At 50.7% G+C, this 27,192-nt stretch overlaps 2 protein-coding genes across 2 annotated transcripts in view; one reads left to right on the forward strand and one right to left on the reverse strand.

The window, feature by feature from the left end:
* Nucleotides 1–27,192, reverse strand: part of LOC149346289 (calcium-activated chloride channel regulator 3A-1-like) — a 297,787-nt gene that overhangs the window by 196,507 nt on the left and 74,088 nt on the right. The window contains exons 3-5 of the mRNA XM_089541280.1: nt 26,439–26,545; nt 24,760–24,933; nt 23,922–24,049 (exon numbers count right to left, since the gene is read on the reverse strand). Coding sequence (XP_089397406.1) covers nt 23,922–24,049; nt 24,760–24,933; nt 26,439–26,545 — 409 coding nt within the window. The remainder of the gene's footprint in view (nt 1–23,921; nt 24,050–24,759; nt 24,934–26,438; nt 26,546–27,192) is intronic.
* Nucleotides 13,345–19,811, forward strand: LOC149346292 (uncharacterized). Its single transcript, XM_089586009.1, has 3 exons — nt 13,345–14,318; nt 18,603–18,788; nt 19,344–19,811. Exons 1-3 carry the CDS (start codon nt 13,374–13,376, stop codon nt 19,809–19,811), a joined length of 1,599 nt encoding a protein of 532 aa, XP_089442135.1. The 5' UTR covers nt 13,345–13,373.

The raw sequence follows: 27,192 nt of genomic DNA on the forward strand, positions 1-27,192 counted from the left end.
TTTTGTCCTCTAAGGGTATAATTTCAAAACAACAGTATGGTTTCCAAAAAGGGAAATCCGTTGAATCAGCACTACTGAATATTAAGGAAAAAATAATAACAAACATGGAGAGACAGCTATATACTCTTGGTATATTCCTAGATTTCAGGAAGGCATTTGACTCCATTGAATACGATATATTGTTTAGTAAACTTTACGACTATGGAATCCGCGGCAAAGCTCTTGATTTGATAAAAAGTTATTTATACAACCGCCTCCAGTTCGTCAGTATTCATAACAGCAGATCAACAGCACAGGTAATTCAATATGGCGTACCCCAAGGCTCCATCTTAGGTCCTCTCCTATTTCTCTTATATATTAATGACATTGTATCAATACCCCAAACCCCCGAAATAGTGTTGTATGCTGATGATACTAATGTGTTTTTCCATGGCAATTGTCTAATCACCCTAATGAAGAATGCCAATACATGGCTCGAAGAATTATCGACGTGGTTGCAGCATAGCCAGTTAAGACTCAATACAGACAAAACGAACTACATTATCTTTCGGGCTAAAAATAAGGCGATTGACACTAAACTTAAACTAGTCTTCGAGGGGCAAACATTAAACCGTGTTAGCGCTCAGAAATTTCTGGGTGTACATTTCCATGAAAACTTGAACTGGACACACCACATAAACTATTTCACTATGGACCTCGCGAAAACTATTGGAATGCTAAATAGATTTAAGTTTATGCTCCCAGCGTGGTTCAAACGCCAGCTTTATTACACCATGATTAATTCAAGATTGCAATACTGCGTACTAGTTTGGGGCACCACTACCACTGGTAATTTGGAACGTCTTCATGTTCTTCAAAAGAAATGCATCCGTTTCATAGAAAATGCAGCGTTGCGAGAACACACAGCTCCACTGTTCGTAAAAAATGAAATACTTGCAATTACAAGTATATTTCGACAGCGCTTGGCACTCAACATATTCACTCAAATAAAAAGTAACCTAAATTAATTTCTTGGGAAGTACCGACGTCAAGAATGCGGCTATAACTTTAGGGCAAATTCATTTGCTAAGAAAAAAGTCAGAACTTCCTATGGTACACAATCGTTAGACTACCAAATTCCTGTCCTTCTAAATTTGTTTCCAGAGCTTATTGACATCGCAGTGAATGTACAGTCACCGTATACTTATAAAGCACGGATAAGAAAAGTACTCCTGGTAGAAAAAAAATGATCTGTCTCCTTGTTATCTCATTTAGGTTTGTGTTTCGTTTGTATTGCTGTGTTCATTGTTAGATTATTGAAATATGTCGATACAAATGTTGCTTATTCATGCTTTTGACACTGTAATAATTTTTCTGGTTAGGAGCTAATCTTTTGTTGAGATAAATATTTATGCAACTGTGGTTCTTACCTTTTGACACAATAATAACTAACAGGTTGTGATGTAAGCTTTTTTTTGAAAAAAAATTTTCTTGTTTTCTGTAGTACTTACGGTTCTAATTTCATATAATGCTTGTTCACAATGTTTCTGTTTTCTGCACGTAATGAATGGTGTAACATACTTTTTTTCAACGGCTTTTGTAGCATAGAGAGTGCAATGTATCTCGCCAGGAGGCGAGGCCTTGTCAGGCGTAGATGAAACGCCTTTTGCCTCGTCTTCCTTGGTAGAATCATCCTCTTTTAAACTCTCTTGCTCATGATGTATACTTGCTTTCTACCAGAAGTAAAGTGAATTTGAATCTGAATTTGAAACGAAATGTTGTCTTGGTCTGACCAATGTACTCCTCCCACACACCTCGCATTGAAGTTTGCAAATAACATTGCTCGAATCGCAGTCGAGGTCTTCATTTATGTGAAACATAAAGCCGTCGGACTTGGATTTTCCCAGTTTGGTGTCGCAAATGTGCGGACATACTTTGCAACGGGGTTTTCCGCATGGGTGGCGTCCACCTATGGTAGCGGTCTTCTTTGGTTTCGCATTGACAAACAAGTCTCTCAAGTTCTTGTCCCTACGGTACACCAGTCGGGGTAGTTCCTTCAATATTAGCGACAACCTATTACTCTGTCTGATTATATAAAAATGACGGCTTAGTTTGTTGTTTACCCGGGGAGCCTTTGAGAAGTAATTAAGGATTACGTTTGTTTTGCTGTCTCTCATCACCTTGTTCTCGGCCAAGATGGAAGAACGGTCTAGGCTGCGAGCGCGTTGAACCGAGTCTTCGACTATTTCCCCCGGGTGTTTTTGTCGTGACAAAGCGTCCTTGAGAGTACTGGGCCCGTATGCTGGTCAAATTCCTCTGTTGTAGATCATATTCTTCGGTATCTGTGCGCCTGAGAATATCGAATACTTGTTTTGCAGTGCTTCAGGTGGCTACTGTGAAAATAGAGATACTGGTGTCTATCCGTGGGTTTTCTGTATAGGCTAGGCGAAAAGCAGTTATCATCAACCGATATTTCCACGTCGAGAAAATTAATGTTTGAGTTGGAGATCCATTGGGTGAACCTAATGGACGGATGCAGGGTATTAAAGTGCGCAATGAAGTCCAGCAGGCTCGCTTCATCATGTTCCCATACAAGAAAGATGTCGTCTAGGAAACGCTTGTGGAAAAGTGGTGTATTGGGCTGTTCCTCAAGGAAGAGAATTTCTAGTGACGCCATTAAGATGCCGGCATAGCTAGGTGCAATTTTTGTGCCCATCGCAGTACCGCTTATTTGGAGGTAGTACTCGCCATAAAATTCAAAATTGTTGGAAATTAGGGCCAGTTCAAGAAGGACGGAAAGGGTTCCACCGTCGAAATAAACCAAAGAATTTGAGCTTTCGAATGCTGCCAGCGTTGCTGCTATATGCCGTCTGCGTGCGGAATATTTGTATACAGGCAAGAAACATCCATGGTCGCCAGAGGGTCTCCTGTGGGGATGGTCAAGTTTGAAATTTCCCGAAGAAAATAAGTTGTGTCTTTGATGTACGAAGGAAAACAGGGATGGATGACCTTGATGAGAAAATTGATAAAATTAGATATGTTCTCCGTCACTGCCCCGTTGCTCGACACAGTTGGACGGCCAGGATGGTTAACTTTATGTATTTTAGGGAGATAAAAGCGCCCTGGAGATCGATTGCTTGACGACATTGATTTTAACATTGCCTCAGTTATTCTACCGTCCTTAGCGAGTCCAGCAAGAGAGTCCTCTATTTCTGTCACTAGATGACGTGTGGGGTCGTTCGGAAGGTTTCTGTAAAACTGAGGATCATTGAGCTGGCGATGGCCTTCTTTTAAATATTCTGATTTGCCCAGGATTACTATACCTCCAACCTTGTCTGCCGGTTTTATTGCGATGTTTTCGTCTTTACACAACGTTTCCAAAGCCTGTCGTTCTTCGTTCGAGAGATTGTTGCGAACCGGACGTTGCTTTCCACACGCCCTTATTATGTCCTTGTACACCGAAAAAATATACATATCAAGGTGCCTATCACGTTGTCCGTGTCGCGTTCGTTAAAAATAGACAACTTCGTTTAGCGAGTACAAACGACATCCGTTTATTCCAGGTTACATGACACGACTGCCGCCCCAAGGGGCGCTCCTTTGTTTCTCTTTCGCAGATTGCTTGGCTTGTCTTGCCTTCCGATTTGGGACGGTCTTGTTTCGGTTTCGGTTTCGCAACACATCCCCCCCCCCCCCCCGAAAATGACTTCAGTCATTTTTTCCTTTTATTTTATTTCAAGAGGATACACGAGTTGGATTGGTCTCTTGAGGGTTGATCCTCCAGGTAGTCTCAGAAGGCACGATCGCACCTTCCGGTCACTTCCAGGAAACAGTTCATCAATCCTTGCGATCTTCCACTGCTGCCGTGGTTGAAGACTGTCACGAAGAAGAATCAAGTCGCCTTCCTTGATCGCTTTTCCTTGACGTTCGTTCTGACTCTGCACATTTCGCAGTTCCTCAAGATACTCTCGGGTCCACCTACGCCAGAAAGCTGTGGTCTGCTGGCGTCGGGTCCACAGTCTCTGAAGGGATATGTTGATTTGGTCATCTTCGTTTTTTCCCACGCTAGGCAGCGACGTGAGGCGTCTTCCTGTCAAGAAGAAGGAAGGGCAAAGAGGTTCCGGTTCTTCCCGTCCGTCGTATACATGAGGTAGTGGTTTTGAGTTCAAGACTGCTTGAATTTCGGCCAAGGTCGTTTCTAGCTCGTCGAAGGACAGAAACTTGGCAGCGATAACTTTCTTGAGCGCAAGTTTGGTTGATCCGACGAGTCGCTCATAAAAGCCACCCCACCATGGGGCGCGCTCTACTATGAACTTCCATTCGATTCGTGTCTTTGCAAAGTAGTCAAGAACCTCCGGCTTCCGGATAGAGTTCCAGAGGTATAAAATATCTCGGTTGGCTTTCTTGAAGGAAAGCGCGTTGTCACTGTAGATGACTCTGGGTAGACCTCTTCTTGAGATGAAACGTCTGAAGGTCATCAAGAACGACTCGGCTGTCATGTCCCTCGCAAGCTCTAAGTGAACTGCCCGTGTCACGGCACAGGTGAACAGCGTGATATAGGACTTGTACAGCGAGTTTTCTCCTTTCACCAGAAGTGGCCCTGCATAGTCCACCCCTGTGACATCAAAGGGTTGAGCCTGGGTCACTCGATCACGTGGAAGCGCTGCAGTCACTTCAGACGCTGGACGTGCATTATAGCGTTTACAGGTTATGCATCCTTTTATGATTCTTTTTACCAGCGTGGCGGGCTCGTACAACATGGCACCTCTCTCTCAACTGTACCAAAGTATGCCGTGCTCCTCCGTGAAGTACTTGGTGATGAGCTTGACGCACAAGCAATTCGGCTAGGTGATGTCGCCTCAACAGTACAATTGGATGGCGTTCGTTGTACGGCTTGCCACTCTGTTGAAGTCTGCCGCTTATACGGAGAATAGCGTCGTTGTCAACAAACACTGGATCGTCCCTCAAGGGCGAGTCTGCTGGAAAGCGATCTCCTTTTTTCGCGCACTCAATTTCCCTCTTCAGGTCTTCTCGCTGAGCTTCTCGTATCCAGTATTTCTCCGCATCATTCAGTTCAACTTCCTTTGTTCCTTTGTTAGTGCTCAGATGTTGCAGCTTCTTGACATATCTTAATATCCAAGCTGTCACTCGGAAGAGTTTTGTTGCATTGCTGCATCGATCTGGGTCTAACAGCTTCGGAACTTCAGTGGAGCTTGTTATATGAAGGACTTCCACAATTCGCTTTTCTTCGTCTACTGTCGGAATGTTCCTTTGTAGAGAGATGTGTGGCCAATTGTTTTCAGTCGCCTTCATCCAGGGTGTTCCTTCCCACCAGGTGGAACTCTCAACAAGCTGATCTGCTGTAAGTCCCCTGGTCATGAGATCGGCCGGATTCTCGGAACCGGGCCAATGTCTCCATGCTGAGGTGTCGGTAAGACGCTGAATTTCAGTTACGCGATTCCTCACGAACTTTTTCCATTGCGAGGGCTCTCCCGTGATCCAATACAATGCGATTGCCGAGTCGGTCCAGAAATGTGTCACTTGTGGTGGTTCCTTCAGGCTTTTCTGGATGTATCGACTCAGCCTGGCCGCTAAGAGACACGCCATCAATTCGAGTCACGGAAGAGTCAGTTGCTTGATCGGGGCGACCCTCGACTTGCTAATGAGGATGCTCGTAGTTGCGATGCCATCCGCATCTGTTACGCAGATGTAGGCCACTGCCCCATATGCCACTGGGCTGGCGTCAGCAAATATGTGCAGGACTGTTTTGATGGCAGGTTCGACTGTGCCTGCTTTGTAGCAGCGCTGTACTTGAACTCTTTTCAGTTCGGTTAGTTCCTCGCACCACCGCATCCATTTTGCGTCCAGATCCTCTGGTAGGATGTCATCCCATTCCACGCTTATTTGCCACAGCTCTTGGAATAAAGCCTTTGCCCGGACTGTGAATGGAGCTAGGCATCCAAGTGCGTAATACAGTCTTGCTGTAGTCTTCAGAACAGACCTTTTAGTACTTGTCCCTGGCTCAGGCAGCTCGATAGACTGTGGGGCGAAGGTGAGATTATCTGTGCTGGGATTCCACGTCAGTCCTAACACCTTAAGTACCCCTGGGAGGTATCCCAAGTGTCTTGCTTGACAATCATCCGTCGCAAACCGGTCGTTGAATGCCTGGGTGTTGGACGCCCACTTGTGGAGTGTCATAGAGGCCGCACTGAAGATGGTTCTAGCTTCTTCATAGATCTTCAGGGCTCCCTCTTCGTTTTCTGCTCCCGTTAAGAGGTCATCCACATATAAGGAATGCGCCAGCAGTGATGCTGTGTCCGGATACTCTTCTTCCATATTCTTCAATTGATGCTTAAGAGTTGCTGTCAAGAAGAAAAGACTCGCTGTGGTTCCGAAAGGAACTCACTTCATTCGCAAATTCGCACCTCGCCCGTTGGTCCACTCGCACCTGGCTTCGTATGGTACCACAAAAAGCGCAATGCATCTCTGTCGTTCTCTCTTATCTCTATTTGTAAGAATGCCTTTTCAATATCTGCCACCAAGGCTATTCTGTTGCTCCTGAAATTCAGTAGCAGTGCGACAAGGTCGGCTGTCAAATTCGGACCACTCTCTAGGTTTTGATTCAATGACTAACTTCTGTCCATGCGAAGAAGCATCGAAAACCACTCGCAGTCTTGTTGTATTGCTCGTTTCTCGGAACACCGGCTGATGAGGCATGTAGTAGATCAGTTTTCCCTGTTCTTTTTCTGCTACTGGCTCAGCTATGTCTTCCATGCAATACTGTGTGATGACTGCGTCGTAGGCTTCCAGGAATTCAGGATTTCTTCGAAGGCGGTTTGTCAGTTGGGACAGGCGTTTTTACGCAGTCCCCCTGTTGTCACTTAGATCTATGCTTTGCTTCCAGGGAAGGGCTACCTCGTTTCGAGATCCACTACGCCTGATATTATTGTCTTCGAAAGAATCGAGTAGCTGTTGCCCAACACAGTCGTCGTTCTCCACGACTCCGGTAGATTCCAGGGTCCAGAAACGTTCCAAGCAGTTCATGGGCTCACTCTCGGCCAATAATATGCGAAGGGCGATGGTTTGCATTTGCTGTGAGTCAACTATGTTTATTCCCACAGGTCCTTGAATGCACCACCCAAAGGCAGTCTCGACTGCTCGGAGTTTTCCGTCTAGCAGCTTGCTTCTTCCAGTTACAAATTCCCAGTAATGCTCTGGTCCGATGAGGAGGTCGATGTCACCTCTTTCGTTATCGCAGGTCCTGTCGGCCACAGCCAAAGGTCCACGTAGTTTCTTGATCTTGTGTTCAGGAACCGGGATTCTTTGTTCGCATATGATGTCCGTCTCAAGAACTTCGATGTGTTGAATTTTCCTGTTCTGTGCGGGCAGAGACACCAGCACTCTGTTAAAGTCTCGTTCCGACTGGTGTCCACAGAACAGGTCAACTTTCAACGTTTCTGTTCCGAGAACTCGACACCCGAGTTTTTCTGAGGCTCGCTTCGTAATGAATGAACGTTGGCTTCCGCCGTCAAAGAGAGCACGTAAGTATACCGCTTTCGTTTCATCGGCACACAACGCCGTTGCGGTTTGTAGCAGTACTTCTCGTTTGCGAGTTTCTTTCACTGTAGATTGCAAATTCACTGGGACTGTTGTCACATCGGTAGCATTTGCTTTGACTTTGGGATGAGTGAATTCTGGGTCGCACATTTTTGTCGCATACCGCCCTGCACAGTTACCGCATTTAATGCTGCTTCTGCACTCGATAGAACGGTGATTTGGTTTCATGCAGCGGAAGCAGCGTCTTCCCAAACGTAGGATTTTCTTCTTTTCTTCTAGTGAAATGCCAGCATGGCAGGCAGCGGTTTCGTGGTTATTCTCCTTGCAAAGGAAACAATGATCTGCTCTTGCTGACTGCTGCAGTACAGCAGCTGATGATTTAAATTTCGTTCCGATGCCTTCTCGTAACTCCCAGTTAAGTTTGACGTCTTCAGCATTGACACCTGGTGCTTCTTGCCAGTATCTTGCTGAGCAACCAGATTCTCGCGGCTTTGCACTTCAATCCTCATAAAGTCAAGTAACTTCGAGAATAAAGACGGAGTACCTTTTGTAGCTGTTTCTGTTGGCTGCCCCGGTGCGTCGTCGCTCCGCAGCGCAGATCCAGTTCGTTCCGTGTTCTGTGTTGACGTTTCGGAGGGTTCCTCCCTCGCCACGGCTCGGTGAAACTCGAGCAATATTTCTTTCGGCAGAGCGCGCTGTACCACGGGGTAGAGGAGCGTGCCGTAGGTCTCCTGTTTCTGGCCGAGCGCCTCCAGCCCGCGGAGGTGAGAGACGAGGGCATCGTACAACCGCCGGAGGTACCGTATGTCTTCGGCGTTTCGCACAGGCTCAAGGTCCAAGAGCTTTCGCATGTGCGCTTGCACGATGACGTCCTCACCGCCGAAGCGTCTTTTCAGCAGCAAGATGGCGTCGTCATAGCACTGCGATGTGGGGGGAAGGCCCTTGATCGTTCTTGCTGCTTCGCCAGTCTCAACCGATTTTAGGTACCCGAACTTGTCCAAGGTCGTCAGCCGATCGTTCTTGTGAATAATTTGCTCGTACTGTTCCCAAAACTCTTGCCAGGACACATCTTTGCCGTCAAATTTTACCAGCTCTAATTTTGGAAGCTTCACCTGGCAGGTCGTGGTTGCCGCGCCTACGTCGTTGCTTGGTGATGGCTCTTCTTTCGGCTACCTATTTACTTGAATTTCTTGAATCTCCGCTTGGAGCTTGGGAATGTATGTAACGATCTTGTCGTCATACTCGATGGTTTCGATATAGTCCTGCTCCGCTTCTTTCGCTGGCAATAGCGTCTCGACAGCGGCGTTAGCTTCGTTTAGACGGGTCTGCAGAGAGCTAAATCTTGCCAAAAAGACACTGAGTTCATTTTCGTTGCCCGTGCGGCTTTTCATGCAGGAGTCAACTTCAGCAATGAGTCGAGTCACCTGTGATTGGACAGCTGATCTCTTCGCTTTGTGTCTGTCCATGTCGCTGCACTCGGTAGCACTGGGCGGCGGCTTTGGAGTAGAAATGGGCTCTTTCTTCGTTATTCGTTGCCGTCGGATCCAGGTAGTCGTCTTCGTTAGGTCTCGGGGTATGTCCCGGGTTTCGGCACCAGTTTATATTATGTCGCGTTCGTTAAAAATAGACAACTTCGTTTAGCGAGTACAAACGACATCCGTTTATTCCAGGTTACATGACACGACTGCCGCCCCAAGGGGCGCTCCTTTGTTTCCCTTTCCCAGCTTGCATGGCTTGTCTTACCTTCCGACTTGGGGCGGTCTTCTTTCGGTTTCCGTTTCGCAACAGTCCGCTCGGTGTCCACAACTTCTATGACACGGTGGGTATCGTTTGTTGTCTGTTGCTGGTGTTTTCGTGGAAATACTCTCTAAGGCGGAGGTTTCGCACGAAACTGTCCAGATCCTCAAAAGAGTTGAAGAACCTACCAGATGCTGGACAAAAAGTTAAACCTTTGGAAAGGAGGCTGAGCTCGGCAGGTGTGAGAATCTTTTGTGAAAAATTAACGGCGTTTGTGTTTCCACCAGCTGTTTCATAGTTCTCAGCTGCGGACCTCATATCGACGACACCCCGAGAAGAATGAACAGTTGTGTCATTCCCTGGAGCTGGGACAGCGGTCTCACGGCCGACAGTTTCCAACCCACCATTAGCGCTTAGATCGGACGGTTTGGTTTCTGTATATCTGTTTGAAGCCAGCGTATATCTGTTCGAAGCCAACACTTCAAAGCGGAGCTCAACTACCCGCTTCCCCATTGCCAGCCGACGCCGTTCGTGCCACGCAGCAGAATCCCTGGGCGCCGCTTGGGAGACGCGGCCCCGTCAACACCACCCCCCAGTATCCCCCCACCGTCACCCCCAGTGCCGGAGCGACGCTACAACACCCGCCTGACGTACGCCATGGCTGCCCAGTAGGCGGCTTCTGGACAGAGCAAGTGACTGCCTGTTGCAAAAGGTAGGGCCCGCGGATAGCAGACGTGTTCCCAGGCGTTCCTCTCAGTGAGGAAGATTATTGATAAGCGTGTGAGATTTGAGCTCATGCGTCTCACCTAACGTCCTACCTGTCGCAGGGTACTGTTCCAAAAGGTCTTCGTCTGGGCTGTACACTTTCCATGTCCACATTCAGTGAAAGAGAAATAGAGGAATGGGATAATATACTTTTAGAAGTATCGCTAAAGCTCATAGAAATGGTCATCAATCATATCAAACGGAAAGTTGCCGAACTTAGAGATGTCGAGGAAGAGCAGAGACGCCAGCGTGCTCTCTCTACTGCCGAACTGAGCGAACTAAAAAACTACGGGGCAAAAAGAAGAGAGCAAGTAACCAGGGATGAGGCCAAAAAGCTAGAACGTGACGGAGTTCTGCTGGCATTAAACAGATATACGGAAACCAAACCGTCCGAGCTAAGCGCTAATGGTAGGTTGGAAACTGTCGGCCGTGAGACCGCTGTCCGAGGTCCATGGAATGACACAACTGCTCATATTAAGGCGAAATCCTTTAATGCCTCATACTGTCGTTAGCAGACGCGTCGGCAGGAATGTCGACAGACGCGTCGGCAGGAGTGTCGACAGCCGCGTCGGCAGAAGTGTCGACAGACGCGTCGGCAGCCGTGTCGACAGACGCATCGGCAGGAGTGTCCACAGACGCGTCGGCCGCCGTGTCGACAGACGCGTCGGCAGATTCGTCCGCCTTTCGGCGTCACTGCTTAAAAGGCTCAAGGTTCCAGCATGAATAAAAGCGCATCTAGTGAATGCATGGGCTTCATAAATATAATAAAAGGAGTAAAATCAAGAAAAGGAAAATCAAAAATAAAAATAAGAAAGCAAACAAAAATAAAAATGAAAGAAAAATAAGATGTGATAATAAAAATACAAAATACAAAATTAATAAAAGGTGCAAAAAATAAAAAAATGAAATATTAAAAATAAATAAAGTAAATAAAAACAAACAATGGCCAGTAAACCCTTTCGCCTTGCAGCACTTCAGAAAGCCAAAGTGCCCCCTGAATTTTTTCTCGGGCTGTTGTCGATATGAGGTCCGCAGCTGAGAACTATGAAACCGCTGGTGGAAACACAATTGTGGTTAATTTTTCACAAAAGATTCTCACACCTGCCGAGCTCAGCCTCCTCTCCAAAGGTTTAACTTTTTGTCCAGCATCTGGTAGGTTGAGTGAGTTTCAACTCTTTCAGCATCTGGAATATTTCGCGCGACACCCCCGCCTTAGGGAGTATTTCTACGAAAACACCCGCGACAGACAAAAAGCGATACCCACCGTGTCAGAGAAGTTGTGGACACCGAGCGAACAATGTGATAGGCACCTTGATGTGTATATATCTGCGGTGCAGAAGGACATAATAAGGGCGTATGGAAAACAACGTCCTGTTCACAACAATCTCTTGAACGAACAACGACAGGCTTTGGAAACGTTGCGTAAAGACGAAAAACATCGTAATAAATACGGCTGACAAGGATGGAGCTATAGTAATCCTGGCCAAATCAGAATATTTAAAACAAGGCCACTGCCAGCTCAATGATCCTCAGTTTTAGAGAAAGCTTCCGAAAGACCCACACGTCAACTAGTGACAGAAAGAGGGGACTCTTGCTGGACTCGCTAAGGACGGTAGAATAACTGAGGTAATGTTAAAATCAATGTCGTCAAGCAATCCAGCTGAAGGCTAGATTAATATCCCCCCCCCCCCTAAAATACATAGTTAAACATCCTGGTCATTCAATTGTGTCCAGGAACGGGGCAGTGACGGAGAACATGTCTAATTTTATTAATTTTCTCATCAAGGACATCCCTCCTCGTTTTCCTTCGTACATCAAAGACACAAGCCATTTCCTTCGGGAGATTTCAAACTTGACCATCCCCACAGGAGGCCTTCTAGCGACCATGGATGTTTGCTGCCTGTATACAAATATTCCGCACGCAGAAGGCATAGCAGCAACGCTGGCAGCATTCGAAAGCTCAAACTCTTAGGTTAATTAGGATGGTGGAACCCTTTCCGTCCTTCTTGAACTGGTCCTAAATTCCAACAATTTCGAATTTGATGGCGAGCACTACCTCCAAATAAGCGGTACTGCGATGGGCACAAAATGGCACCTAGCTATGCCAGCATCTTTATGGCGCCACTAGAAATTCCCTTCCTTGAGGAACAGCCAAAAGAAAAAAACACTTTTCTACAACCGTTTCCTGTAAGACATCTTTCTTGTATGGGAACATGATGAAGTGAGCCTGCTGGACTTCAATGCGCACTGTAATACCCTGCATCCCTCCATTAGGTATACCCAATGTATCTCCAACACAAAGATTAATTTTCTCGACGTAGAAATATCGGTAGATGGTAACTGCCTTTCGACTACCCTATACAGTGCGGGGATACACATGAATCCCCTGCCCCATTGTAACGGCCGCGCGTAATTATCACGCGATGCTATGCGCGCGCCGTTCGGAAGGTTTTGCGAGGGAGGGCACTCTCGCCACCTCCGCTTCCTTTCGCTCCCCGCCGCGACGCCGCGGCGGCGACTTTCCCTCTTTCCTCTCTTACAACGGAGAGACCTCCTCTCCACAGCCCGGGAAGAAGGCGCGTTTCTCCCGAGGCTCGCTCGTCTTCTGGCGGGAGCCGTGCACACGCACGGATCAGAGATCTGCCACGGAGACCGCTGCCCTTATCGCCCGGGCACCCATGTGTGACTTGACCGCCGCGGGCCGTGAGCGAGGAACCTCGCGAGGTGAGCGGAACCTTCTTCCCCCACATTTTTGCGTGCGTTCTTTCCTCTGTCTTTTTCACCCCCGTACGCGAGCGGAACACTCGCCCTCGTTACGGCGGTTGTATTGTTGCTGCTGCATTGTATTGCTCGGGAGCAATAAACGCTCATCCGAGTAGCATACTCGTGTTTGTCCCCTCTGGCCCGAACCCGCCGTGGTTGCGACTCACCGCACCGCGGGTTGGGGGTCACAGCTCTGACTGCTAGGGCTGGCACGCTGGTGCTAGAGAGCGACAACTGCTTCTAGCCCTTTGAGCGTTACTACAAGAATAACCCCCATATTCTTGGCGCCCAACGTGGGGCCAGAGGTGTGACAAACCGAGTGTCTGTGTGAGCGACTGCCGACACACAGACTAGCCATGGCGGCGAGCGGGATTGACATCCAGTCCCTGCTGTGGTTGTCCAATACGGTTTCTCAGCAGCAACATCCTGGCATGGCAGTAACAACTACTGCAGGTGTGTTCCCAGAGGCTGACGCTAGCCCCTGTGATCTTATATCGTTTGAGCCGAGCGGTGCTTCACACGACACACTGGCTCAGACGAGCGGCGACGCTAGGCACTTCTCGCCAAGCGCTATGCCGCCAGGTAGGGAGAGCATGGCGCGACACGTGCAATCTTGCTCATCCCACCTGGGCCCTCAGCCAGAACTACCTGGCCAGGCCCAAGAGGCTGTGTTGCGCAACGCCTTGCGCCTCATAGAGAGCCTCACGGGTATCGTGCAGAACAACCTGCAAACACCCGCTCCAGCGGCGAGTCCGAGGCTAAGGGTGGACCTTCCCAGCTACGGTGGCTACCATGATTTTGTCAGTGCCAACGAGTACCTTGAGCGCATGCTGACCTACCAGCAGGCGACAGGGCTTTCCGATGGCGAGATTCTGGCGCGTGTCGTGCCAATCTCACTGACTGATCAGGCTGCCCGCTGGTTCCGCCTTACTGGCCATCGGTCTCGCACGATGGAGGAGTTCAGAGCGAGGTTTCGCGAGGAGTTCTTGCCCGCAGATTACGAGCGTCGTCTGCGGCGCGAGTTGGAGCTGCGTACTCAGCATCCGGACGAATCGTTGCTTGAGTACGTGAGGGCGATGGACGAACTCTATCGTTTTGCAGACCCCTCAGCTTCGAACGGCGAGAAGGTAGAGCGTGTTACGCGACAAGCGCACCCTACCTTCGCAGCCTACCTACGAGGCGTACCGTTCAGGGACTTGGACGAACTCGCCTCGGCAGCCAAGCGCATACAGGCGGACATACTCGCCTCCCGCGCGTATCGGCCACCCCCGCCAGCGTCGCAGGCACTTGAGCCGCGATGCGCCTGGAACGGAGACACTTTTCGAAACCGTTCCCGGGGAGCCGAAATGGTTGCATTCAGTGACGGGCAACTGAGAAACGGTTGGGAACTGTCAGACCGAGCTCTCGACCCGTACACGTATGCTATGCGGTCAGCACACGCTGCGCGTGGCCAAGGTATGCAGAATCGGGACCGGCATACCGACCCGAGGACGCTAGACCAAAGGGCAACTGCGACGGTAGGCCCGGCAGGGAGGAACGGTCAGCCGGCGGGAGGCGACAACTGCCCCGCCCGGCAATGGCCGAATACCCTCTGCTACCGGTGCAACCAACGAGGGCACTACGCCCGGGAGTGCAGACGCTCCGTGAACCGAGAGCACGCGCTTTCGGGAAACGAACGCAGCCGCCGGTGAGCAACCCTTCGCAGCCGGCGGCGTCAACAGCGGTGCTCAGTGAGTCACACGAACTCCTAGCCCCGCTGGCTTGTCGTTTGGAACCACCCAGCGACACGCCAGTACCGCTTATTGAGCTTACAGTGGCACAACGTAAGTTCATGGCATTGCTAGACACAGGAGCGAGCGCATCCCTGTTTGGCGACGAGGTATGTGAGCATCTCCGTCGGAACGGACTCCGACTGCGAGCGAGCAACCTCACGTTCCGATTAGCCAGCGGCACTGCGCACGCGAGCGGTGCCGCGCGGCTGGTGGTGCGGTGGGAGAGAGAGGCGCCAACGCTTCGCTCACCTCCCCGGCCAGTCGGTTCCAATTATTCTTGGTAGAGACTTCCTCGCCAAGACGGGCATTGTTATTGACGTCTGCAACGGAGGATATAGGGAGCGAGCATGTGGCACCCTGAAACCTTTCGTTCAACCCCAAAAAGCGTCGAAAGCACATTCGCTTTCCGATGCTTCGCGCGCAGACGTACGCAACGATCGCCCGAAAAAAAGCCTCGAAACGCCTTCGGCCCGGCTGAACAACCAGCCTGTCGACCGCGTCGAGAGGAAAAGCGCGGAAGGGAACCTCTCCCCTCCAGCGCGACCCCCTGTCCCCCCTGCGGTTGCACTCTGTGCCGCGGCGGCATGCAGGCCTCCCCACCCGCTGCTGGACAACTCAGACAGCTTGTCGGGGGAGGAAAAAGCGCGTTTGTCTCTGCTCCTAAACGAGTACGACGCCGTATTCACGGAGCGGCCTGGCTGCACTACGCTGGTTAGGCACAAAATTGAGACAGGCGACGCTGTTCCATGGAAGTGCAATCCTCGGCCAGTCAGCTTGGTTAAGAGGAAAGCGCTCGATAACGCACTGGACGAGCTTCTCGATACAGGCGTTGTGGAACGATCAAACAGCCCCTGGGGGTTTCCAGTGGTGCTGGTGCCCAAAAAGGATGGAACAACCCGCCTTTGTGTGGACTATCGACGCCTGAACGAGGTGACACGGAAGGACGCATACCCACTTCCGAGCATTCCCTCGATAGTGTCCAATGTTGGTGGAGCGAAGTACTTCACTACGCTCGATGCTAGCAGAGGATACTTTCAGGTGGAGATGACCCCCAGTGACCGAGAGAAAACTGCCTTCACTTGTCACAGGGGACTTTTCCAGTTTACCCGAATGCCGTTCGGCCTGGTCGGCGCGCCCGCGACGTACCAGCGTCTGATGGACCGTGTCCTAGGCGATGCAAGGTGGCACCACGCTCTTGCTTACCTGGATGACATTGTCGTGTATTCGGAAACCTTTGATGAGCACTTACGCCATCTCAGGGATGTACTGGAAAGGCTGAGGTCTGCGGGAATCACTCTGAACCCGAACAAGACCCAGATAGCGGCGACCCGAATAACACTGTTGGGGTTTACGCTAGACAAAGGACGCCTTCTGCCGTGCGAAGACAAGCTGCGGGCTATTTTGCAGTTCCCGTCGCCGGCAGATATAGGCGGACTGAGACGCTTTCTGGGGCTGGCGAACTTTTATCAACAGTTTATCCCAGATTGCGCAGCTCTGCAAGCCTCCTTAACAGCGCTGTTAAGGAAAGGTGTGAAGTGGCATTGGGGACCCGAGCAAGAGGCGGCACTACGCCATCTCACCTGCGCGCTCGCGGAAACCACAAAGCTAAGGCTGCCTGACCTGAACAGGGAATTTGTGATCCACACGGACGCTTGTGACCTGGGCTTAGGAGCAGTCCTGCTTCAAGAGCACGGAGGTAGCCTGAGACCGGTGGCGTTCGCCAGCCGCTCATTAACTCCCGCAGAGAGAAACTATTCCGTGACAGAAAAAGAATGTCTCGCGATTATCTTCGCTCTGCGGAAGTTCGACTACTATGTCGATGGAGTCGCTTTCGTGATTGAGACTGATCACATGGCACTCACTTGGCTGAGACGCCTAGGCGAGCCGTCCGGACGCCTAGCGCGATGGGCGCTACTCCTCCAGCGTTACGACTTTACCGTGCGCTACAGGAGGGGCAAGAACAACGTGGTGGCGGACGCTCTTTCGCGCGCGCCCGTTGACGGCTTGGGAAGTAACAACACTGCCCACTCCGCCGCGCCCGACAGCCAGAGCAGCGCGACTGCCGCGCAGCTCACACAACGCCCCGAGGGAAGGGACCCCGCCTTCCCAGGGCGAAAGCGTAAACGACTTTGAAGGCATCAGTTCAGTGGTGAGCGTTTTCAGCAGAAGGGAGCTATTGGAGGCACAGCGGGAGGATCCATTTTGTCGAAAAGTGTTCGACGGGCTCAGGGAGCCGGGCGGCGCGGCCGCGGCGCACATGGAGGCAACTGGTATTGTTGTCCGTGCGGGGCGCTAGAACACAGCTGGTAATGCTGTGAGCGCGATGGATTCCTATCTGCTCGACTCCGATGGCATCCTGCTGAGATATATCCCCTCCGAGAAGGATACACACGAGTCCTTCAAGGTGGTGATTCCACGCACGCTGAGAGGAGCACTTTTACGCTACTTTCATGACACGTGCATCGCTGGGCATGCGAGTGGCCCTAAGACTTACCTCAAGTTGTGCCGCCTCGCTATCTGGCCTGGCATGAAGCGGGATGCGATACGCTACGCCCGCTCGTGCGACGTGTGCCAAAGGGTCAAGCCACGTGGTGGACGCCCACCTGGGCTCATGCAGCCGATCAATAGCCAGGGTCCTTGGCAAATTGCGGCTTGTGACGTCATGGGACCTTACCCCAGGACTCCGAGTGGAAACCAATATCTGCTCGTTGTCACAGACCATTTCAGCAAATGGGTGGAACTTTTCCCACTTCGAAAGCTGACGGCACGCGTAATCATGGGGAAGCTGATCGAGGTGTTCACGCGATTCGGCTACCCCGGGTGGGCAGTTGATAACTGACAATGCATCGTACTTCACTGCCAAACTTTTCGTGGACTCCTGTGCGGCCCTTGGCATTAAGCACAGGAGAACAACCACGTACCACGCCCAGGCGAATCCCACGGAACGCGTGAACCGCAACATCAAGCACATGCTCGTTGCATTTGCGGAGACGCACATCGACTGGGACACCTGTCTCCCCGAGATTGGGTTTGCTCTCAGGTCGACCGTGAACCGCTCGACTGGGTACACACCTGCCGCTCTCAACCTTGGCAGGGAGCTGCCGAACCCGTTAGAACTTACTCTACAGGTTCGCAGCAACACCCCGATTGCTTGGTCGGCACGCGCTGACTATGCGACCGGGCTGCGCGCGAGGATGACGGAGGCTTTGGACAAAGCACGCCGGAATCTGAGCACTGCTCGGGCCCAGCAGAAAGCGCAGTATGACCGCTCTCACCGGGAAGTTCACTACAAACCGGGTGACCTGGTGTTGAGGCGCAGTCACGTTCTGAGCGATGCCAGTAAGCGGTTTTCTGCTTCTCTGGCGCCGAAATGGACGGGACCATCTGTAGTTCGGGAGAAACTTTCCTCTCTCGTCTACAGGCTGGCGGACTTGACGCTAAGACCGACCGGCGGGCCAGTGCATGTCTGTGATCTCAAACCCTACTTTGACAGAGGGAACGAGTGGCCTGTGGAGAACACCCTCCCCCGCCAGCAGGCAGCCGCACCGAGACGCAAGGCTCGACAACAGAGCCCAGCGCCTCGTTACAACTTGCGCCCACGGCAGAAACAACTCTGACCAACGCGCAGGGAGTAATTTCTCCTGCTTAATATGGACGGAACACCCCTTCCATATTTCGCACCACGGCTTCCGGAGCAAGCACACGCTTTCTCTTCGGAAAAGACCGAGCGGGGTTAGACTAACTGAAAGAAAACAAAAATGTGTGTAGATCGTTAAAAGTAACTAAAAAGAAAAGACAGCTTTGCAGCCGCAGGCCAGCCTTCACAGCGTGCCCGGAGGAGAGCCAGCGGACGCCGCAACGACCGTTGCTGCTTCGAACACCGAGAGCCAGGCCGTTTGGAAGGCGGCCGCATTCCGGAGTTAAGAGCCCGCTGTCGCCACCAAGTTGCGCAGAAGAAGAACAGCTTCCGGTCGGCCGCGGGACGAGCGAGCGGGAATTCGGGGAAACCGGCGCCTTTGTCTAACACAGCGAAAACGGCGGCGGAGAGGCCGCCTGAGAGCCCCGGACTCCCCGGCTACGGCTTCACCCGCAAGAGCGCTCCGACACCCCGCTGCGCGGGCCATCGCGGGTCCTGGAGACAGGAGGAGGCGGCAGCGGAACATGGCCTCTGTTGCGCCGGAGTTCTGGGCCGAAGGTCGCAGGGATGGAAAGGAGGTGAGCTTACCGCAAGCGGTTCGACCAAGTGAGAGGGTCTAGTGGGCCATCGCGGCGGACTGCCCTAGTAAATCAAGTGTCAGAAGAAAGAGAGTACGGGTCCGACAAGGGGAAAGGGCGCGGCCTGCAAGCCTGGGGGATCTGCACTCGTCATCGGAACACCGAACTATTCGCTGTCAATTTCCGTGGTTCCGCATCGTCGAAAGGAAAACGGTCATGGAGACTCAGAGAACCTTTTCCGGCGGCCAGAAGAGGCGGCCGCACCCAGAGCATCCGAGCCCTAATACCTGTGGACCAGCAGGCAAGAAGCAGCACGGCAATTATTTCAAGCACCAACCCGCACGCCCTGGGGCCACTACATCTACGGGTTCGGGGCTTACCGCACAACCGGGTACGGCGGAGGTGGTGAAGTCTCCGGAGAGGCGTTCGGTGGCGACCTGGACGTACCACAGCGGCACTGAGGCGCCGGTTTCATACTTTTCTGCGGCACCATGGAAGCGGCAGGAGCGGACCCACAGGAGAAAGAAAACTGATCGTCTGCTGGCCCGTTTTCAGGGACGGACCGTGGATGACGAGGACCTTCGCGCCAACGGTGCCTCACTGCCTCCGGCGCCCGGCTCCGTGTTTTGCGTATGCGGTGGTCTGCTGCTGGCAGACTCCCATTCCAAGTCCAAGCTGCACAGAGGTCGGATCGACCGGCACCAGGTAACAGCACCGGCACCGCAATTGACTGCGGCCGTGAAGGAAGTAATCCGGCGAGTCGGCCAGGACCCGGCCTATGCACAGTGGCTGCTGACCGTGGCGCGCGCCGGTCCGGAGCCGTCGGCGTCGCTGCTCGTTAATTTGGACGGCGGCGGGGTTACGGAGGAGGCTACCGGCTGCGGCGTTCCCATTCAGCCCTCGTCTTTGGGGCCAAGCCCGTCCCAGCTGTCCCCGACTGCGCCGGCCTGGACACCTTCTTCGGCATCGACGGCGTCGTCGGCGGACCCTTTAATGGATTTCGGAGATTTGATGGCGGACTAGGGAGCCCCTCTCGGCGTCAGTGACCATGGCCTTCGACGACGGCGCCAGTGGCTGTAAGCCGACTTTTGTTAATTGGTTTTTTGTTAAAGTTAAACGGCGTTTCGCCGGCCCCACTCGGTATACCCCTTTTGTGTGAACGCGGTCACTTCTCGGCCGTAGGGCAGTTTTAAGGAGGGGGGGATGTGGGGATACACATAAATCCCCTGCCCCATTGTAACGGCCGCGCGTAATTATCACGCGATGCTATGCGCGCGCCGTTCGGAAGGTTTTGCGAGGGAGGGCACTCTCGCCACCTCCGCTTCCTTTCGCTCCCCGCCGCGACGCCGCGGCGGCGACTTTCCCTCTTTCCTCTCTTACAACGGAGAGACCTCCTCTCCACAGCCCGGGAAGAAGGCGCGTTTCTCCCGAGGCTCGCTCGTCTTCTGGCGGGAGCCGTGCACACGCACGGATCAGAGATCTGCCACGGAGACCGCTGCCCTTATCGCCCGGCCACCGTGTGTGACTTGACCGCCGCGGGCCGTGAGCGAGGAACCTCGCGAGGTGAGCGGAACCTTCTTCCCCCACATTTTTGCGTGCGTTCTTTCCTATGTCTTTTTCACCCCCGTACGCGAGCGGAACACTCGCCCTCGTTACGGCGGTTGTATTGTTGCTGCTGCATTGTATTGCTCGGGAGCAATAAACGCTCATCCGAGTAGCATACTCGTGTTTGTCCCCTCTGGCCCGAACCCGCCGTGGTTGCGACTCACCGCACCGCGGGTTGGGGGTCACAGCTCTGACTGCTAGGGCTGGCACGCTGGTGCTAGAGAGCGACAACTGCTTCTAGCGCTTTGAGCATTACTACAAGAATAACCCCCATAACAGAAAAGCCATGGATAGACACCAGTATCTCTATTTTCACAGTAGCCACCCGAAGCACTGCAAAACAAGTATTCCATATTCTCAGGCGCACAGATACCGAAGAATATGTTCGACAATAGAGAAATTTTACCAGCATACGGAGACTCTCAAGGACGCTTTGTCACGACAAAAACACCCGGGGGAAATAGTGGAAAAAGCGATTCAACGCGCTCGCAGCCTAGACCGTTCTTCCATCTTGGCCGAGAACAAGGTGAAAAAAGAGAGCAAAACAAACGTAATCCTTACTTACTCCGCAACGGTTCCCAGGGTAAACAACATACTAAGCCGCCATTTTAATATAATCAGACAGAGCAATAGGTTGTCACTAATATTCAAGGAACCACCCTGAGTGGTGTACCGCCGGGACAAGAACTTGAGAGGCTTGCTTGCCAATGCGAAAACAAAGAACGCTACCAGAGGTGGACGCCACCCATGCGGAAAACCCCGTTGCAAAGTATGTGCACACGTTTCCGACACCAAACTGGCAAAATACAAGTCCGATGGCTTTAAGTTTCACCTAAATGAAGACCTCGACTGCGATTCGAGCAATGCTATTTACAAACTTCAATGCGAGGTGTGTGGGGAGGAGTACATTGGTCAGACCAAGACAACATGTCGTTTCCGCTTTAACAACCACAAAGCGCATGTGTCATCTTTACCCAACTTGTCCCTTTCCAGGCACCTGCGTCTGCCACTCCACAGTTTTGAAAATATCCGTGTAATCCTGCTCCAGTCCGAGTTTCCTAACACCTATTACAGGGAACAAAGGGAATCATGCTTCCTTCATAAATTCGGCAAGTTCTCCCATGACATTAACGCTACTCCCGGGAGACTTTCCTGCTTAAAGGAGCCAACGTAGGAAATTTCGCCGGTCATAGGCCTTGGACAGCCTTGTTATCGGACTACGACAGAACTTGTTCTTGACAACTGCAGACACACTCTGAAATGGCAGGGAATCTGGCAGTTTCTTTCCTGAGTACTTTTTTGTCGAACCTCCTGCCAGCATCCAGGTTCCATCCCAAATAGGCACCTTTGATCTATCACCTATACCATTGGGACACGCGGCAGCTCTGCGGGCCGCAGACCTCTCGCGTTTTCCGCACACATGTATTATTATTATTGTTAATTTGTTAACTTTTGTATAATTTCTTGCGCTCCATTTTATTTTTTCCATGCCATTATCATTTTATTTTTCTACATATTCCTTGTCATTTGTTATTTACTTACACCAACATAAACTGAACTCGATAATCTCAGAATGATTTAACCTGTGGGTGCATGCAAGTCTCAAAACCATATGCTCTGCGCCAAACTTTATCAGAGTACTCTCACCATGTTATATTTGTTTGGCGCCACATTTCATCAACAGTTTTTTTTTCTTTTCTATTTCTGTGGGTGTGTTAACATTTTTTGTGTTACATTTTCTTTAAACATTTTTAGAGTTAATTTTTTTTCTGCTCTTCCCCCGCTTTGTTTTGTTCCCCCAAATTCATCTTTGCCTTCCCTTTACGCGCTCGGGCTAGCTCAGTATTTTACCCGACGGACGCTGCTTTTTCACGGGAAGCGCACTGCGGTACACGGCGGGCTGGGACAGCCTAGTATATTTATGGGAAAAAGGGCGCCAGATTGTCTGGTAGAAAAGCCCAACAGGAGAGCAAAGCGACGAAATGAAGGAAAAATACGCAGAGGGCACAGTTTCAGGTTGCCGTTGCAGCGGTTAACAAGTGAGTGTTGGCCGTCTCTCGAACGCCTCCCCTGCAAGCGTCTCAGGATACCTGATACGGGCCGCACGCTCGGACCCGGCGGCGTCTTGTGTGGGTGCGCGTGTTGAGGGGGGGGGGGGGGGGGGGGGGGTAGCGGCCTTAGTGTGCGCCGAGAGCTGGGTTTAACGCTCTTTTGCCCCTTCTATCGCTGTGCTGTTCAAACTCGTTCTTTGCAACTACTTTATAATTTCCACCTCCCCGTTTGTTTTTCTGTTTGTTGTTGTTCAGTCGCGGCCCGTGTGAGGCTTGTCGTGCTGTCTATTATAGGGTCCCCTGCCCTCATTCTCAAGTTTGTTTGGAGGGCGGAGATTATACCTCCTCGCTTGTTCTGTGTCCTTATATTGACGAAACGGATTCATTGTAAGCCTGCCCTGACGAAGGGAATACCGTTCCTGAAACTGTTGGCAAAATAAACGTTAAAAGAACAGTCGTGTTTGTCGTAATACTGTACCCCCCCCCACACACACACACACATATATATATATATATATATATATATATATATATATATATATATATGGTTTGCTTTGGTTTGGTTTATGGGGTTTAACGTCCCAAAGCGACTAAGGTTATGAGAGACGCCGTAGTGGAGGGCTCCGGAAATTTCGACCACCTGGGGTTCTGTAACGTGCACTGACATCGCATATATATATATATATATATATATACACATATATATATATATATACACTCATCCTTAATTCCACGAATAGCTAGTTCGGAGAGCGGCAAAATCTCGTTCTTGGATTCCTCGTCTATTAAAGAAAGGCGGCAGAGAAACTGGGACGCAGTGCTAACTTTCGTGACCTATGCATCCAACAACGCGAAGCATGAGGTCACCGCATATTCTCCTGTCTACCTGCTCCACGTCAAGATGCCGCGCGCTCTTACGGACAACATGTTTATATTCTCATTTCACGCGGAGATTTCAATCTACCAGCTATAATGTCGCGCCAAAGAAGGTCGGCGAATAGCCCGCTTGCACATGTGTTCTTCTGCCCTGAGAGCGAAAGACCGATACGACGGGTGTCACCTTGCGGCAACATAGCCCCAGGGTATTTAGTTTGGCTTTGAACGCCATAGTGAAAGCTTGGACTGTGCCATAAGTTTTTGTTTAGGTACTCTGGCCCTGTCGTCATTGTCAGTAGCTTGAGCGATGTAAACTACGCAGCTGCCAAAATTACCGGAAACGATCGCCGCTACGGCAAGACCCGAGTAGCCTATGTTGCTCGTCTGAAGCGCTGTCTTCATCGGACATCCTGACTGGCATGAGGGCGAGCTACGTCTGCCACCGAAGAAATTGACACGCGCCACGCAGTCGCCTCGTTGGAACAGAGCGAAGCCGCTTCCAACGTGTGAGAGTTATTTTTACAATTCTGACAGTTAACCACTTCGACAAGCTCCAGTGATACTTCTTCTGACCGACAGATTCTAGGGCTACCCCACTCACTTCTTGAAGTCCTCGTGTTCGATGATTACCTCCCATGTGGACCGTCGACGGCAGAGGTAGTTCTGCTGGTTCGGGGCGTACGGGTTGTGGGGGCGAGGTCCAGCCGTGGTGTTGCAGAACTGGTCAATCTGCAACGGGAGAGAGTGCGTTGATGCATGGCAGCTTGTGTTGCGATGTTTCAAACATGAAGAGGAGGAAGTAAAAACTTTATGATCCCGTGGTCTCGGGCAGCGGTAGCGAAGCATAACTATCTCCGCGGTTGGCTATTTCGCGATGAGGAAGAGCGAGAATACAATAATTCATAGGGACACCTAATCCCCTTACATTGTGGGAAATCCGGTACCATTAACAATTGTTAGTGCATTTCGCTGAACTGCCGTAATTTTCGTTCTGGTCACCTGAATTCCCGTCTGGTGACATTCTTTTGTTAGTTGTCATATCTGTAGCACTTTTCGTTTATGATGAGTGCCCTTACTTGCAGCCAAAAGCAATTCTTCCGTCCGCTGACGTTACCTCCCTCCAGGCAATAGGCAATTTTTATGACCCATGACGCATTTTGTCTCATGGCTTTGTCGCTAGTACAAGAATTCAGGCGAGATTTCTGTGGATTATCCAAAATACACTATCCAAAGGGCTGTTGCATTGAAACAAAATGCAAGAAAGAGGGCAGACCTATTGCCTGGTACTATTCGTATATGTTGCCATCATGATCACCCTTAATCGGCGCCCATTCGTTGCCCTGCTTATGACACTAAACGAGCTTTTGTATAATCTAAGCCCCTTCAGACAGAGCGGGTGAAGCCGCACCTCACCACCGGAGTAACTGAAAACTTCTTACATTGGTGACGGGGGGCATGAACATGATGGAAGACCGGACGATGGGATGCTTGGGCTGCTCGAAGCTGAAGACGCAGTAGCCCTCAACGCGGCAGTTAATATCCCTCGAGCACTGGTGTCCTTCGGCATTTGTCATGGTGAACTGGATTCTATCCGAGCACGCATTCGGCCGTAACTGAGAAAAGAATTCGCAAGCACAGTTACTAAGTGATGAGATCATCTGATACGCCAGCAATGCAATGCGAAAAATAAAATGGTAACAGGCTTTTTTTCTGTCCTTGTTAGCCGTCTTAGTAATGTAAACTAAGCGGTTAGTGACTTTGCTCGAAGGGAACCCTGGCTAAAGAAGTAACTAAACTAATTTCATTGTTGGATGCCTTTATTTCGCTTCTATTCAAACATTATATCCGGTATGTTGTGTTTACTGGCTAAGCTATGTGACTTTTACTGGGGCTAACTTCCAGAAACAAAACATCCGTGAACTCTTTTTCTGACGCTTCTCAACAACAACACTGTGCTGTTTCCAGCTGCACTACCGTCATCATTATCAGCAGCAGCAACCAGAATACGCCCACTGCTAGTACTGGTGTTAAAGCTAGGTGGGATTAGAAATGAATGCGTTTACAGACAGAGAGAAACTGTAGCTGTGTTCCAGAGAGTAGATTCGAACACCCTTTCATAGGGGACTATGCTCTGCTTCAAGTCGTAAGGTTTTTTGTTTTTTTCCAGGGCCCATATCTTCAAAAGTAGCAGGAAACTAGCTAATTCCACCATTTTTTCACCGTTGCTGCTAAAAGGTACAAGAAGCATTCAAACTGAGTCATTCTGGGAAACTACCGACGCGCAAATTCTCGCTACTGAGGTGGCGGCCTTGAGCGTTGACGGACCGAAGCTCTTGGAGCTCTCGTCATTTCTCTTCATCCGCTAATACAGATTGCGGTGCTTCAAGCGGAGGTCTAGTGTTCCTGCATATGCTTTGAACACACCACGGAGCTCTCAAGCCGTTTTTATAAGGTACGTTTGCAGTCTTTGGGTTTTATTGAGGGCGTTTAAATTTATCCCTCGAAGGTTCGCGGTCCAAAACATGTAGCGACGGTTGTGACTGCCTAAGAGAGCGATATGCTTACATCAACTACCGCTTAAAGTGAGCAACCTCAACCCAAATTATGACCTGTTACATGCAGCTGCTGTTAGCAAGGTCTAAGAATTTCCCACAAAAATTTAGGTTCTAAAATCTCGATTTCTCTACATTTCTTTTGAGCGCGAACATCTTTAAAGCATTTATTTCTAACTGAATTTGTAACACTGAAGGAGTCTCTTGCGCTAATCAAGCACCGAAAACAAGATACAACCTTTAGGGATTTGCTCGGTCCTCCACAAAAGAGAACATGAAATATGCTCAGGATCTCTGCCTTCTGCTAGAAAAAAAAATGGAGATCCGCTGCCCGCTACGTGCTCACATTATTAGCTCACTTTCAAGAATTAAATGACCGAGCTGGTCACAGAACTCTGGGATTTAAACTTCACCCTTGGTTGACGACACAACCTCCTCCTATATGTATAGTTCTTTTTCTAGCTGAATATCTGCTTATAATCAATTTTTTTTTCACTCTGTGCCGGTAACCGTGAACCCCTCCCATCTCTGTTTGCCCCATGCACAATATTTCCGGTGTGGCTCACCGTTCCCTTGTGGCAGAAGGTGATGGGGTACCTGCTGTCGTTTCGCCTGCCGTACTCGTCAAAGACGCCGTACCGGAAGTGGGCCCACTCGTGCACGAAGACGTACGCTGCGAATGTGTGAGCGTCTTTCTTAACCGCACTTTTAAGCGCGAAATGCTGTTAGCTCCCATTGTCGGCGCCGTGTCTGACCTTGGCGCCAGAATGGAGGTGAAAACAGAGCCCAACCCAAAGGAAAACTGGTGAAACTTTCAATTCACCCCCCCCCCCCCCCCCCCCCGGGCGCCTACGCGCTGCGCTGCCACAGGAGGAGCGCATGTGTCAACAACAGCGTGGTAATTGTCCCTTGGTGATTAAAGCAAGCACGCGACGCGAAGGAAGTTCTGTCCTGCAGCCAGAGAGGAGCGCTCGCGCAGTCCTGGAGGCACTTGATGAGCGAGGCAAGCGGACGTGAGAGAAGCACTAGTCTCCGTCATTACGTAATGAGCGAGCCGGTGACACTACTACCCGTGGCGCCATCCATCAGCACGGCTAGTAATCAGCTCTGGTTACGCGGGTCGCCAAACATAAAGAGGCGCAAAAAGATCTAATGCGTAACGCATTTTCGCTCGGGAAGGAAAGATTAAGAAAGAAAAGCGGCTGATGTGGGATGCTCCCGATTACTAAAGTGCAGGTATCAGCACCTATGAGCCCTCGTTTTCTGTTCGAGCGCTGCAATTAATCATACGTGGGTTGAGCAACGTCGCCGTCGAAGATG

This window comes from Amblyomma mixtum, chromosome 4, assembly GCF_055824585.1.
Source record: "Amblyomma mixtum isolate Tamu chromosome 4, ASM5582458v1, whole genome shotgun sequence".
Classification (NCBI taxonomy): Eukaryota; Metazoa; Arthropoda; class Arachnida; order Ixodida; family Ixodidae; genus Amblyomma; species Amblyomma mixtum.

What these genes read in the sequence shown, in the direction of transcription:
- LOC149346292 (XM_089586009.1), top strand. Translation starts at nt 13,374, where the DNA reads ATGCCGCCAGGTAGGGAGAGCATGGCGCGACACGTGCAATCTTGCTCA. An exon ending in ACCAAAGGGCAACTGCGACG is followed by an intron (nt 14,319 to 18,602) that starts GTAGGCCCGGCA and finishes TGTCTAACACAG; the next exon opens with CGAAAACGGCGGCGGAGAGG. An exon ending in GTCGCAGGGATGGAAAGGAG is followed by an intron (nt 18,789 to 19,343) that starts GTGAGCTTACCG and finishes GCCCGTTTTCAG; the next exon opens with GGACGGACCGTGGATGACGA.